This window comes from Hevea brasiliensis, chromosome 2 (genome assembly GCF_030052815.1).
Source record: "Hevea brasiliensis isolate MT/VB/25A 57/8 chromosome 2, ASM3005281v1, whole genome shotgun sequence".
Taxonomy (NCBI): domain Eukaryota; kingdom Viridiplantae; phylum Streptophyta; class Magnoliopsida; order Malpighiales; family Euphorbiaceae; genus Hevea; species Hevea brasiliensis.
In genome coordinates, this window is record NC_079494.1 from 103705598 (window position 1) to 103721796 (window position 16199).

Here is a 16199-nt window from a genome sequence, read left to right on the forward strand (position 1 = left end):
ATTATAAAATTTATTGATATAAAATTATCAATTAATTATGTTAAATACAATTTAAATTTGTATTAAAGTTTTGAATAACATGTCTATTAAAACTGAATTTAATTTTTATTTGTTAAATAATTATTAATTATTTCCTCCAAATATTTTTTGACATTAATGTATCAAGGTAATATTTTTTTACGTACAGTATAACTACATTTAAAAAAAATCATATAATATTAAAAAGAATTTATTCATAATGGTAAATATAGAAATAAATATGCTCAAAAATAAAATTTTAAACATGATGCTAATATTCAAGAAATAATAATGTTAAGAGAAAATTATAAAAAGTGTAATGTGATTTTACCCTAAACGGGTTTGGATAGCAAGTATCTGCTGTGATATTGAACTCAAACCCTACCTAATATGTGATAGGGTATAAATTTTCAATTTTGAATCCACCCAAACTTGTTTCAAAAGTACTCAAACTTGTTTTTGTTAGAGTTTTCATATATATGAATTACAGTTTCTCTATATAATTAAAAGGGGGCATATATTTAGATTTAAAAATCCATATATTCAAATAATAAAGTAGCTTTCTTCATAATTGAACTCTATAATAAAATATCTTTTTTATTAACAAATTGCATTTTATTCAACATAAAAATAATAAATATTTTGAGACATGTTTCATGTTTAGTGCTGAGTTAGCATTCAATTAAACAACATGCATATAATTTCTATATTATATAATTACAGTAAAAAAAAATTGAATTTGTCTTTAACTTGAAAATAAGTAAATAAATTGTAATTATTTTTGAAGTATATGAGTCTAATATTTTGATTTACCATGGAAATTTGAAAAGTTTTTAAGCTTTATTTGACATTTTTTTTTCAAAATTAGAAAAGTACTTAAAAAATCATTTTAAGCACATTAAAAAAGTAATGTAAAAAAATTATTTTATTATTTTAATATTTTTATGATTAAAATATATTAAATTTAATTTTTTAATATTTTTAATTACAATATTCAAACAAAAAATATTTTTAATAACAGTTATATCAACAATAAATTTGATCAGAGTCCAATCAACTAAGATTGGGTCTTATTCACTCTTGTATCAACAATAGGCCCATTTGCGGCTCTTTATTTCTTAATTCTTTGGGTCCATTAGGGGTTCTGAGATGAATACGTTTCGTTGGAAATCTCAGTGCCTCGCACGCCAGCCCAAAGAATGGGACTTCCGGATCCCAACCAGAAGACATTGACACTGAAGCAGCTGATGTATCTTTGGCAATTATTGTTGCAGTGGCTGGAGTTATTGTTTTTGCTTGTGGTGTGGTTACTTTGATTTCAGGCTCAGGATCTTCTAGTGCTGAAAGGAAAACAATGAAGGCTCCAGGAAGGAATTATAGCATTTTCAGGGATGACTTTGAGGATGATCCGGCAAACTATTTTCGCAGACTACGCGAACAAAAGACATAGAATGTCTTAAATTATAGTGTTGTTGATGTTTCTGGTTTAATTCATAATGGAAATGGCAATTTAATTTTTGGAATTTGCAGGAAATTAATAGTAACGTCTTTTATTTACCATTACACACTGTAGGTTCCTAAGTGTATGCGTATACTGATATAGTACTAAGTGATCAAACATTCAATCATGGAGCAGCCAAAGCTTTTAGGATTAGGACCAGCAATGAGATGATAGACATGGAACTATAATCCCGAAATTACAATCAATTAACAATAATTTCTTTTTGTGTCTGCCTTGATATTTTGCTCTAACTACCATTAAGCAAACATGGAAAATTTTCATTGCACGCTTTTCCTTCTTTCTTCATATAAGACAAACAAGCAGCCGACAGGAACTCTACTTCATTTTTTTTTTTTTTTAAATTTCTTCTGTTTACTTAATCATTGACTTGATTTTCAAAATAAATACTGCTAATCTTAGAAAGAAAATTCCTTTTAAGTCCCTGTGAAATAGTTTTGTTTGGACGTTTAAGTCTTTAAGATTACAAAAAGAAAAAGTAACATGGTCCAGATTTTTCCGACTAACTATATTGGTTAGTATACAATCCCAATCTATACAATAACATATCTTATATCCGTTACAAGAATCAACTATAGTAACTTCTTTTCCAACTAATTAGCTAACTTCTTCCAATACAACATCACAACTCCTTAGCTAAGTTACCTCTTGTTATACCACAACATTACCATCCGCTTTGAAATCATTATTGTGCTTGAGAATGCAAATAGAAATTGGCCTAGAATGAAGGAAACTTATGTCTATGTGGAATCCTGAATGCTAGTGACACTTGAATCAAAACCTTCTTGCAGTTGTTCTGAATATTATGTTAGTGTAGACTCAACTTGGAAATGGCCACGCTTGTGTACTATTGGAAAGGAAAATTAATAGGCTTGATTTGACATCAAGCAACTTGAGTATATGATAATAGGAATTGTGAAGCAATTGGGCATTTCTAAAAACACCAGTTATGCACAAAAACTCTCTTTTTTTTGTTGCCTTCTTAATATCTCTTATTCCTCTTCCACAAGAATTACAGAAGCACAAAAGCTAAACAATTTTTTGAAAAATTGCTGCTTTTGTATAGTCCTCACAGTTGATATACTCTTGTTTGTCTCTTTATCAAGAATACCTCCAAAATTTTCAACAACAAAGAATTAAGGAAATCTCTATTAAAAGCCAATGCAGAGGAAGTTACAATTTTAGTTTCAAGGGATTGGCACCATAATTTTTTTGTCCTAGGAAACCCTTATTGAATTATCCCACTTCTCTCACCCTAGGTAGAGGCAATATACCTCATTTTCCAATCCCATTAGTTCTAGATTCATTCACATTTACCCTAATTTCATTGACATTGGACTGAATTTTAGGCACTGAATAATCACAGGCTCTTTCCCCATATGAGTTACAGATTCTTTACCTTTTCCCAACAATGCCCTCATCATCTTCATCATTTGAGCCATCATTTCTTTAACCTCTCAATTGCTCTTATGAATCTCCAAGCTAAAATTCTTTCTTTTGATTTTGAGACTGCACTTGTTCTTCTAGAATTTGTAATCTAGAGTTAGGGTTTTCCATCACTTCTTCTTTCTCACCAGTTGAGTTTAGTGTGTATTGGATCCTCAAGTTCGAACTGCTCTGATACCAAATGTTGTGACCGCCACAACCCAACAAAAAATAGAGGCAAGGGGAAGAAAATAGAAAAAAGTAAAGAAGAATAAGAAGTCAAATCAAGGAAGAAGAAGAAGAAAGAGGTTGGGGGGGGGGGGGTTGGTGGGAGAGAGAGAGAGTAGAGAGAGAAACTATTGTATTATTATCATTGAATCCTAATATGTACAATAGGGTAATTATCACTTGGGATTACTCAAGTTATTTCATGAAGTCACTAATTTTTTTTTTTTTTTTTTTTTTGCTTAAAACTCATTTAACTTCAATTTAAGTATCATTGATTTCATTACGGCCGGCTATTGTAGGTTTTCAAGTTAACATGGGTTAATCTTTTATTCATAGTCACTCAACTTTATTTTTTTTGTTTTTTAGTATAATCACTTAACTTTAATTTATTTCTTAAAACTTAAAATTCCCTCAATTTTAATTTGAATAAATATAAATTTCCTACTACCTATAATCGGAGGTTTACAAGTTACCATAAATAAAAATTTATTTTTTTTCTCCTCACATTTCTTTTAATTTCCATTAATTTTCTAATCAAAATTTAATAAATCTCAAATATTTACATACACACACACTACCTATCGACATTATGTAATATCTTAGAAATTGAAGAAATATATAATTTATTAATTTGATTATTTTAATATTTTTGCATACATTTTGAGATTTATTTTAAAAGTTTTAAATTAAAACTTTTACTATTGAATTTGAGTATTAATTTGAAGAAATAAATAACAATAATTGGCACAAGTATGTAGAAATACAATTATTTCAATTTATTCCTTCAAATTATAAATAAATATAACTATACTAAATATACTCAAATTCAATAGTAAAAATTTAAATATAAAACTTTTAAAATAAATCTCAAAATATATTAATTAAAAATATTAAAATAATCAACTTAATAAATTGTATATTTGTTAAATCTATAGGGTATTACACGATACGATTAGTGTGAATATGTTGTTGGTAGTGTAAACTATAACGCCCTGCTCCAACCACTACTAGAGAAATTGTTCGCTTTGACCCACTCCATCCTGATTCTCACAGTTTTGTCCTATAAGCGAAATGAAAAAATTTTCATCAGGTCACCCATCCTAGTATTTCTGTCAAGCGAGCTCGCTTAATCCCGGAGTTATTATAACTCTTCAGTCATTCCACCAAAAGACGTATATAGTGATTAGTTTTCCCTATTTCAATGTATGATTCGATTCATTCTTATGCCCCACATTCCACTACCCTAGGTAGCCTCGCCATCCTAGAAGCCTACTATGAGTTTACTCTCTTATGCCACTCCCTGCCCTCATCGAACTGTTTTCCCTGGTTGGGTCATCACAGGCCCACCAGCTTTCATCTGATTCGTCCTCGAACTACACATCTACTAGAAGGGGTCCGGCTCTGATACCATCTGTAATGCCCTACTTCAACCACTAAAGGAATTGTCTGCTTTAGCCCACCCCATCCTGAGTCTCATAGTTTTGTCCTATAAATGGAATAGATAACTTCTCAGGAGGTCACCCATCTTAATATTTCTCTCAAGTGAGCACGCTTAACCTTGAAATTCTTCCAACTCTCCAAGTCATTCTACCAAAAGGCGCCTCTAGTGATTAGTTTTCCCCATTTCAATGTATGATTCGATTCATTTCTATCCCCCACATTCCTCTACCCTAGGTAGTCTCACCATCCTAGAAGCCTGCCGGGAGTTTACTCTCTTATGCCACTCCCCTCCCTCATCGGACCGCTTTCCTGTGTCGGGTCGTCACATAAATATTTAAAATTTACTAATTTTTATTATAAAATGTGAATATATATTACTCAAATTGAAATTGAGAGAGTTTTAAGTTTTAAGAAATTAATTGAAGTTGAGTGATGACACTGAAAAAACAACTAAAAGCTAGTGAAAAATTAACCCATTTTAACTTGAAAACCTGTAATAATCAGTCATAATGATTTTAATGATACTCAAATTGTAGTTGAATTAGTTTTAAGAAAAAGAAATTAAAGTTGAGTAATTTTATGAAATAACTCATAAAATTAAATGATTTCGAATGATATATAGTTACTCTTGTACAATAGCATCTCTTAAATCTATTACAAGAATCAATTATAGTAACTTCATATTCCAACTAACTAGCTAACTTCTTCCAGCACAATATCACAGCTCCTTAGTCAAGTTACCTCCTGTTATATCACAACAATCGTCCCTAAAGCCATTTTAAGTTCTTCTAATTGTTCGAAACGTTAATCAATTTCTTTACTTTGGTTCGAATGCTCAATTCTTCTCCTTCCAAGTCAATTTTGTTGCTATTATAAAGCATCTATGGTGAAAAATAATCAAGTGCTTATACAATACTTCTCAATATGGCCTAACAAGTAGCAAAATTTGCAATAAGCTTTTCCCTTCTTAGAATTAGCTTTCTTTAAGTGGTTAGTTCTTTTACACACACCATAAGAAGAAAACTTGCCTTTTCTTTTATCAAATTTATTGTCTTTATTTTCTTTATCTTGCTTGCCTCCAACACTATTTTTTTTTAAGTAAAAAATTTTATTAATAAATAAAAAATTAGAAAAAACTTAGAATGAGTAAATCCAACTATACCCTGATCAACAGATCATTCAATTGAAATTTTCTGAAGGAAAGCATTAAGAATTCATATACATCTAATTTATGTCTTCAGAATCTTCCAAATTAATTAAGATGAAATCTTGACTTCATGTTTCTCAAGTAAACTAACTATTTGGGAAATATACATGCATTTCACAGATATTGAGAGAGGCTTGTAGTGAAGTAAGAGAAGAGACCACCAATCAAATAAATGTTTGATTCTAAAGAGTTGATACAAAATGTAGCTGATAGGATACCTATCAACTGCCTATTAATTATTCTTTTAAAAGTTTATCAAACATCTTGATTCAATTGTTTGATTGTTTATCAATTGTTAGTTACATCAACAACTAAATCAAATATCCCCTAAGATGAATGTCACATGAAGCTCGTAGTTCCATGTGTGTCAACCTTATAGATCTCTCTATGAGTTATTAAAAAAACTATTCAATAGAAACAATTATGTAGAATCTATCTATAAAGCAAGCTATACTCTTCCAAGAACTTGTTATGTGGTATTATAGAAGAAAAGAGTTTGCCATGTGGCATTCCCAGTAGCAATTTATAATTTCATTAAATTTTATCTATTTTTTATTAATTATTTATTCAATTACTTTAAATTATTAATTCTCCAAATTTATATATATAAGTTACAAATTATTAAATTATTACACTCTTATTACTAAAATAAGTAGTCATTATTGTTAAATAAGTTATAATATATTAATATATATTTATTTTATATACCTATAATTTAATATAGCACATACATAATTTTTTTTCCCTTTCGCATTACCTTTGTGCTTTTTTGATTATTAATAATATTTTTAGAATAATATTAATATTAGTAAATAAAGAGAATATTTAAATATATTATTTTTTTTAATATATTAAGAGAATATAAAAAAAATTTATATTTTAAAATGATAAAAATGATTATATAATTTAATCAACCTTTGTATTATCTTTATATTTAATAAATATTTTATCATATTACTACATTTTTCATTATTTTTCTTATGAAAGCTTTATTAAAAAATTTAAGAAATAAAAAGTTTAATCAAAATAAAAAGTTTAATCTACATAAAAAGTAATAAAAATAAAATATAAAATAATTAATAAAAAATTTAAAATACTTAATAAAAAATTTAAAATTTTATTTTATTTTCATACAATAAAATTAAAAAATATATAATTAAAATTATTTATATATTAAATTATTATTAATTTCGTGCAAAAGTATGGGTAATACCCTAATTCATCTATATGACATATTATGAAAACTCTTGGTGCTCCTTCACTCACATATAGTAGTCTCACTTTTCATAATATATATATATATATATATATATATATATATATATATATATATATATATATATACATATTTATTAAATAAATATTTATACATATTTATATCTTAAATTTATATTAAATTTAATCTTTAGATAATAATTACTTTAACAGTGTAAGTGCAAAACGTACTAAAACTTTGTACTCAGATGCACTCAGTAATTTTCCATATATATATTTACTTTTTATTAACTTATTATTCCATAATTTCTAGTTGAAAAAAAAAAATTATCATTTCATACGGTCTATTTTAATAACAGTTTCATATATAATTTTTCCAAATACGACAATATTTTTTTTAGAAGCTTCAGAATACGACATTGATGCCTACCGTGTGGGGCATTATTTGACCGGTCTATATGCGGGAGTCACCACCTGCGCAGCAGGAGCCATAACCTTCCGCCAGGATTAGTTATTGAAGTGGGACAACTGAAATTTATTTTATTTTTACTTTAATTTTTATAAATTGAGATTCTAGATTTCAGAATATTGAATTACTAGTGTAATAATATTTAAACTATTTATTGTAATGTAACAATATAGCTTTAATTATGAATTAAAAAGTTTTGTTATATATAAATATTCCAAAATTCCCTTGGTTTTTTGACGGTATAGCTTTTTATCAAAATATATACAGATAGTGAAACCCGTCTTGTTGGAAGGGGAAAAAAAAAAGAGAGGAAATCAAAACCACCATGAAACCTTGCTCCAAGTCCTTGCACATTATTATCTTCCTACAATTCTGTTTCTCCTTGTATCTCAAGGATTCCCTTTGTGCAGATAAGATTCCTTATGTTCCCATAGAAAATATTGCACTAGATTGTGGTTCCTCTGGTTTGAAAACTTTGTCCTTCGATGGCCGGGACTGGACTGGCGATGTCAGATCAAAGTTTGTGGCTTTCAACCGGCACACGAACTCTACAGTATCGACGGCCTCTTCCATGGACCCTGGAGTCCCTCAAGTTCCTTACGAGACCGCTCGGCTATTCTACTCTGAATTCACCTACATCTTCAATGTCACACCCGGCCCAAAATTTGTCCGTCTTCACTTCTATCCATATCCTTATTCTGGTCTGGATGCATCCAAAGCGTTCCTCTCAGTTTCTTGTGGTCACTATACCCTCCTTACCAACTTCAGTGCTTCTCTAGAAGCCAATTACAAAAACGAATATATTTTTTTCAAGGAGTTCATAATTCACGTGCAAAACGATTCACTTCATCTGACGTTTAGTCCTTCTTCGAATGCTTCTGATGCGTTTGCCTTTGTCAACGGAATTGAAGTTGTTTCGATGCCATTGAATCTCTACGTACGAGGCGAGGATGCTCCTCTTCCTTTTGTTGGGTACCCTGCATCGCCAATCAGACTGGACAATACATCTGCACTAGAGACAGTTTACAGAATCAATGTGGGAGGCGATGATGTTTCTCCCCAATCAGACACGGGGATGTTTCGCACTTGGAAACCGGACGATAAATACATATTTGGAGCTGCTGTGGGAATTTGGGCATATGATTTTGATCTTAATGTTAGGTACACACCAACAGTGCCAGCATACACTGCACCTGTTGACGTATATCGCACCGGCCGTAGTATGGGACCTTCTGCTGAGATCAATTTAAATTATAATTTAAGTTGGTATTTTCCTGTTGAAACTGGTTTTATCTATCTTGTCAGGCTCCATTTCTGTGAGCTTGAGCGGAATATGACAAAGATAAACCAGAGAGTATTTTCTATATACATCAATAATCAAACAGCCGAGGATAAAGCTGATGTCATTGCATGGAGCGGTGGGCAAGGTATTCCCCTGTACAAGGACTACATTGCAATGTTTCCAGAAGTAAGAGAAAGGATTCAGGATCTTTGGCTGGAGCTGCACCCCAACACCGAATCTATATTGAAGTCTCAGTACTATGACGCGATTTTAAATGGGTTGGAGATATTCAAATTAAGTAATTATGGTGGAGATATCGCTGGACTCAATCCACCCCAAAAGCAGGGATCGCTAGTTAATCCGTCCTCAAGATCATCCGGAAGTTCAAAGAAAAGACTACTAATCATTTTTGGCTGCTCGGTCAGCGGAGTTGTCTTGGCATTCCTTATCCTGTGCGTGCTTGCTTTTTGGATCACAGCAGCAAGCGAGAGAAAAAAGAAAAGCAAGACAAGACATGCCCAGTCACTCTGTCGCTATATCACTATGAAGGAGATCAAAGCAGCAACTAATAACTTTGATCAGGCACATGTTATCGGTACTGGTGGGTTTGGTTTGGTTTATAAAGGCTACCTGGACAGTGGGGTGACTGCAGTTGCCATCAAGCGTGGCAATCAAGCGTCCATTGAACAGGGTTTCTGTGAATTTCTCGCAGAGATTAAGACGCTTTCTCTCCTTCGTCATCACAATGTTGTTTCTTTGATGGGTTACTGCCATGATGAGCAGGAGATGATCCTTGTGTACGAGTATATGCCCAACGGTACTCTGTTCGAGCATCTTCATTTTGTTAATAAACCACAAAAATCACCTCTGTCATGGATCCAGCGACTCCAGATATGCATTGGAGCTGCGCAAGGTCTATGCTACCTCCATACAGGATTAAAGCTTGAAATCGTCCATCGCGATGTCAAGACCAGTAACATCCTGTTAGACGATAACTGGGTAGCCAAGATTTCAGATTTTGGCTTGTCCAAAATAGGCCTTACCAGTGGAAGCACCAAAGTTAAGGGTAGCATTGGGTATCTGGACCCAGAATACTGCCGCTTTCAGATATTGTCGAACAAATCTGATGTTTACTCTTTCGGAGTAGTGCTGTTGGAGGTGCTTTCCGCAAAGTTTGTGGTGAATCCTTCTGCAGCTGAAGAAAATAATCACAACGAGGATGATGAAGATGCTTTAAGCTTTGTTGAGTGGGCCTTAAATTGCCACGAAAAGGCAGAATGGGATCAACTCATTGACCCACATTTGGAAGGAAAAATTTCACCGGCATCTCTTGCAAAGTTCATGGAGATCACACAAAAGTGCTTGGCAGAACGGGGGCTAGATCGGCCATCGATGAATGAGGTGCTTTGGAACCTAGAGTTAGCACTAGAACTGCAAATGCATGAGCACAGTGAGGATAGAAACATAACTCTGGAGTCGGTGGGAAATTCTGATCCGACTCCAGGAGTGGAATTCTCTGAGATCATGAACCCAGTTGGAAGGTAAATAAATAAATAAATAATGAGTCTAATCACCATTTGAAAGCAAAAGCAGTTTGGCATCCAAATATGCAGTAGTTACCATTTCCAAAATGTAATTCTACCATGTATGCTGATTATAGATATGTTCTGTGTAATACATTTGATCTTTTTCCTTTTTAATTGTCCTCTTATAATTTATTTGAGCACCTCACTTGCTCCTACCAACTAATTTTAAGGAGTAACAAAAACTAAGATATCTTAATTTGACTAAAGCTCAAGTTTACATATTAATTAAGCACTTTAAGTCCATAAATCACATTAAACTAACACTTCCCCTGGAACATATGTAATTAGAACAGAATATAACCCAAGAAAAATTACCCAACCAAAAGTTTCAACTTGCAAAGTAAAGTTGTATCCAAATTTTTAGCGATCCCTGATTAGTTTTTAGTTTTTGAGAGCTTATTAGAACGTGTAGAGAAAGAGAAAGGAGAATCATCCTTCTGGTAAACAGTCAACGTCAACTTCCCTCAATTTAAGCACTTTGTCCTCAATTTAAGCAATTTGTCTCCTAGCCTATTTGCTTAAATCAAGCTCCATAACAAAACTTTCCAAGTTCTGGAATTTGCATTCAAATGTATGGGCGACTGGCTTTAGTCAAAAAGCAAAATATCAAAATGATATAGTGACAGCACTTAGTGTCACAGTACAATCATCTTCAATCCTTGCCTTTCCGTGGAGGAAGTTTCTTATCTACCACAATAAATTAACCAGTCATCCATCCATCCATACGTTGCGGTAATAATTTTATATTTTATTTTTAATTTTAAGTAAATTTTAACCTGTTAAAATGTTTATCTTTTTTATATATTAATAAAAAAAATTAATTATTATATTAATTTTATATTAATATATATTAGTTTAATAGTATTTGATTTAATTCAAAATCACGAGATAAAATGCATAAAAATTTTGTAAAAAATATTTTCAAAAGATAAAATTATAATATTTTACATTTTTTAAATGAAACTATTAATTTTTTATTTTTGTCAAGTGTTTATTAATGATGAATAGAAGTATCAATTTTTTTATGTAATACCAATAATTAAATGTATAATTAAAAAATATAAGTTAAAATGAAAATATAAACTTAATTAAGATAAAATTATTGTGTTAAGTATGATCTAATGCCAATAATTAAATTTATAATTAATAAAAGTTAAGTTAAAATGAAATTTTAAATATTTTATATTTTTAAATAAAATTATTTTTTAAATTATGCCATGTAATAATTAATGATGGATAAGATTATAATATTTTAAATATTCTAAATTTTATGCATTGATTAAATACATTTGCTTTCATTTTATTTTATATTTCAAATTTAAATAATTATATATTTTAAGATAAAATTATAAAATTATTTCATTAAATATGATCTAAAACTAAATTAAAGTAAATTTTTAAATAATATTATTATTTTTAATTATATCAAGTTTCAATTAATGGTGAATTTCTTTGCTTGTATATATATATATATATAATCAAATTTGATATATAATCAAATTTGATTTGACAGATGATATTTTTAATCTAATATTAGTAGAAAAATAAAAATAAAAATAAAAATGTGAATCTTTAAATCAATTTCGAAAAAAAGATAAAATTAATATTTTAAATGTTTTAAAATTTATAAATTTTATACCCTAATCAAATAAACATAATAAATTAAAATCAAATTTTAAATATTTTAAAATTTATAAATTCTATATATTAATTAAATATATTTATTTTTATTTTATTTTATATTTTAAATTTAAATAATAATATTTTTTAAGATAAAATTATTCAGTTAAACATTATTTAAGATTAATAATTAAATTTATAATTAAAAAAATAAATTAAAGTGATATTTTTAAATAAAATTATCACTTTTAATTATGCTAAGTGTCAAGTAATAGCGAATCCAACTATCAACTTTTGAGTAAATATTTTTGAGTTTTTAGTTATATATATATATATATATATATATATATATATATATATTATATATATATATATATATGATTTGAATACTCAGCTAATTAAAAATTAAAATTCCATTTATTATATTTTTAGACAAGTCTCATCATCATTTTAAATTACCGTTGTATACATTCGGTGTGAGTAATGATCTTCCAAATCCACCGTGGCATCTGTGCTCTCTTGTACGTGCAATGACAATTCCAGACTGTGTAGCACATCTCCTATCGATGGCCTCTGAGTTCGTCGATCAGCCAAGCACTTTACCGTAATTTCCATGAATGTGATGAGAGACCGAGGAGCAATTTTTCCTCTTAGAAGTGGATCGATGATACAACCAAAGTTACCACTTCCATGGCAACGTAAGGCCCATTCGGCCAAGCTAACCTTATATTCCTCTTCTTCCACCACCACTGGTCTTGCACATAGCACTTCAAGCAACACCACGCCAAAAGAGTAGACATCTGATTTACTACTTAGCTTTCTACTTCGATAGTATTCAGGATCCAGATATCCCAGAGTACCCTTAACGTCAGTGTTTACATAACTGCTTGATGCTGTAGTGGGGCCTAACCTCGACAGTCCGAAATCCGAGACCTTGGCCTCCAAATCCTCATCCAACAATATATTGGTAGACTTGATGTCACGGTGTATAATTGAATGTTTTGTGCCGGTATGAAGATAGTGTAATCCTCGAGCAGCACCAATGCAAATCTTGAGCCTTTGATTCCATGATAATGGTGGATGGCGTCTCTTGTAGAGATGATCACGGAGAGTTCCACCGGCCATGTAATCGTAGACTAGAATGAATTCATTGTTCTCTTGGCAGAAGCCGAGTAAGGAAACCAGGTTCAAGTGACGAAATGTTGAGAGCAAATCAATTTCAGTTTGAAACTCCTGTAGCCCTTGGTGGGACTCCGGACTTTTGCGCTTGATGGCAACTTGGGTAGCTCCGCCGTCTATCGAACCCTTGTAAACCTTGCCGAAACCACCCACACCAATCACAAGAACTTCACTGAAATTTTTGGTGGCCACCCTGACGTCTGCTAATGTGAACTCGCGGCAGAGGGAAGATGATCTTAGCACTGGCATATTTGATTTCCTGTGGTCACGGGATATTGGGTGCAGTTGTGAGACTTCGAAACAGGAAGAATTCCTTTTTGTCCACTGGTATACAGCCAAACAAGATACAAAGATTCCACCAAGGCAACCTAAAACGGCTCCAAGGACGACACTGACTCGAATCTTCTTTCTTTTTCCGAATCTTGGTTCAAAATATGGAGCAAGATTGTTATTCTCATCGCTAAGTTTCATGATCTCAACTCCATTTAGTATTGCATTCTCAAATTTGGGACTTGATTCTGGGTTTGGATGCAGGGCTAGCCACAGTTTCTGCTTCCCTCCTATCCCTTCTGGAACCACAATGGTGTAGTCTCTATAAATTGCCACAAGTGGTGCTCCTGCCAAAGCAATTACATCCAAACTGTCCTCTACCGTCTGGTTGTTAATATAAACAGTGAACACTCTCTGATTCACCCCTGTTACCTCATGTGAAATCTCACAAAGATGAAGCCTAACAAGATATTTGAAACCAGAATCTACAAGAAATGTCCAAGTCAGGTTGTAGCTCATGTTAATAGCATCATCGCTGCCCATCGTCCGGGCTGAATCATATAGATATATGGGAGCGGCGTAGTCCCCCATGTTCCAAGGTTCCCCAGTGATTTCATCATCCGTAAAAATGACAGTGCCGCTCATAGATCCCATTATATAGCTGGAGTCATCTAGCCACTCCCAGAGGTCATCAGAAAAAGCGTCGTGACGCCCCACTTTGACTCTATGAAGCATCTCAAAGGCTGGCTCATGGTGAACAGATATCTGATTATAAGTATAATTGTAGAAATTGGCTGGAAAGTTGTAAATTTCTATACCATTGACAAAGGCATAAGCTCCGGATGATGGGATAAAAGTGATATTCAATAGGTTCTCCCACAAGTTAATAACAAAATCTTTAGTGAAGTAAACTAATTCCAAAGTATCTGCCATAACAGAAGGGCTAAAATTGTTTAGCAGAGTGTAACGACCCGAGACCACAGAGAAATCAGCGTCGGTGATGCTTTTTAGGGTGGCGTAGGAAGCCGGATAGAAGTGAAGGCGGATGAATTTGAAACCAGGGGAAAGAGGAAAAGCATAGGTGAAATTAAAACGAGAGACGCGTGCAGTAGAGTATGGAATCTTGGGAACTTCACCATTAATCAGTGTTAATGGTACAGAAATCGAACTTCTCTGATAATCGGCAGGCAAGAAGCTGGAGCCTACATCACCAGTCCAGTTTTTTCCATTAAATGAAAAGGACCCAGCAGATCCGCAGTTGAGAACAATTTTATCCAAGGAAGAAGAAGAGTTGTTGGATGCACAGCTTATGGATTCAAAAGCAGCGCACAAGTATAGAAGGGTGAAGATAGAGAAACTCCAAGGATTCATTGAAGAAGTCCGGTACATCAGCCTGAGAAGGCTAAGTATGTTAAAGACAGTATTAAAGGCAAGTGTTGGAATGCAAGATGTAGAGAAGCAGATTGTTTGCTAATCAGAAACACAAAATGGGAGATCATTTCTTAGCTCCAAAGCTTGATCCACCCTTGATATATCCAGAAATCCATTATTTGAAAGTCAACTTGGTTGGTCTAAGGAAGACCTGCTCAAAATCCTCACAAAAGCTGCTTATTATTATTATTATTATTATTATTTATTTTACTCTTTAACTAAAGTAGAAACTGCAGTAGAGATTTCCCATTTGAGGAGAAAAATTTACCTGATTTGGTCATAAATCAGGCAAGAGTTTCCCCAAATTCAATACCACTGTTAAAGATGATTGCCAGAACGTGTTGTCTATGATATCTGGAAAACCATCTTCTGCCGATGAAGTTGCCTATGAGTTATTCCGTTCTGTTAGCAGACCAGTCGGGAAATAAATTTGGATACACTATACTGTATTTTAAAATTTTTCGTACGTTTAGAGGAACAAATCACATGTGAATGTATTTCCATGGTAAGCACGCTGTTGGAAAAATAGAGCGTATGTCGGTCCGAGAAAAAGACTATTAATCAGTGTCTTAAGGACATTTATTGGATTTCCTTTTTATTTAGTGAAAATTTGCCCCAACCAGATGTAAATATTATCGTTCATCGATGTGATGGATTTCAATTTTTTCTGTTTATAACGACAAATGACCTGGTTAGAATATTGCTTTCATACGACGAAAGTCATGGGGCTGGATATTTTATGAGTGGAAATTGGTAATTTAATTTAGGTGAAGATGGGATTGAGATGGGACCACCTAGGATCGATTCCAAGATATTGTAATTCTGAAGGTCAAGTTGATGGCGTTTTCGATTCCAGCTTACGCTGGACTGATGGTGATTTCAATTTGGTTATGGGACGTTTTCAATTCTAATTTCAAATTGTTGGAATTTTTTTAAAAAAATAAAAAGTTAATAAAAATTATAATGTATATTTTTTTTTTATTGTAAAGGAATGAAAAGAAAAATACATGTGTGTAAAAATTATATAAAAAAAAAGAACTATTATATATTTTAAATTTATAAATTATTGTACGTAAATTATTTAATTACTGTTAAAAAAATTGCATCGTTTAAAAATTAGAAAAAAATATCTACTTAATTAATAATCAAGAAAATAGAAATTACATGTAATTGATTTAATTACAAAGAGAAAAAAAAATATTACATGATGTTTCTTCTTAAAAGGACAAAAAATTTTTTTTTTTAACTTAATTATTGGATAATTGAGTTGTCTATATATATTCTTTTGGTACTAAAAGGAATCAAAACTT

The 16199-nt window shown here is 31.7% G+C and overlaps 2 protein-coding genes across 2 annotated transcripts; one reads left to right on the plus strand and one right to left on the minus strand.

The window, feature by feature from the left end:
- Positions 1-7819: 7819 nt before the first annotated feature.
- Positions 7820-10503, plus strand: LOC110664643 (receptor-like protein kinase FERONIA). The gene has a single exon (XM_058137032.1). It carries the CDS (start codon positions 7847-7849, stop codon positions 10346-10348), a length of 2502 nt encoding a protein of 833 aa, XP_057993015.1. The 5' UTR covers positions 7820-7846; the 3' UTR covers positions 10349-10503.
- Positions 10504-12407: 1904 nt separating this feature from the next.
- On the minus strand, positions 12408-15438 carry LOC110664645 (receptor-like protein kinase FERONIA). Its single transcript, XM_021824421.2, has one exon. The coding sequence runs from the start codon at positions 14845-14847 to the stop codon at positions 12460-12462; it is 2388 nt and encodes a 795-aa protein (XP_021680113.2). The 5' UTR covers positions 14848-15438; the 3' UTR covers positions 12408-12459.
- Positions 15439-16199: the final 761 nt, after the last annotated feature.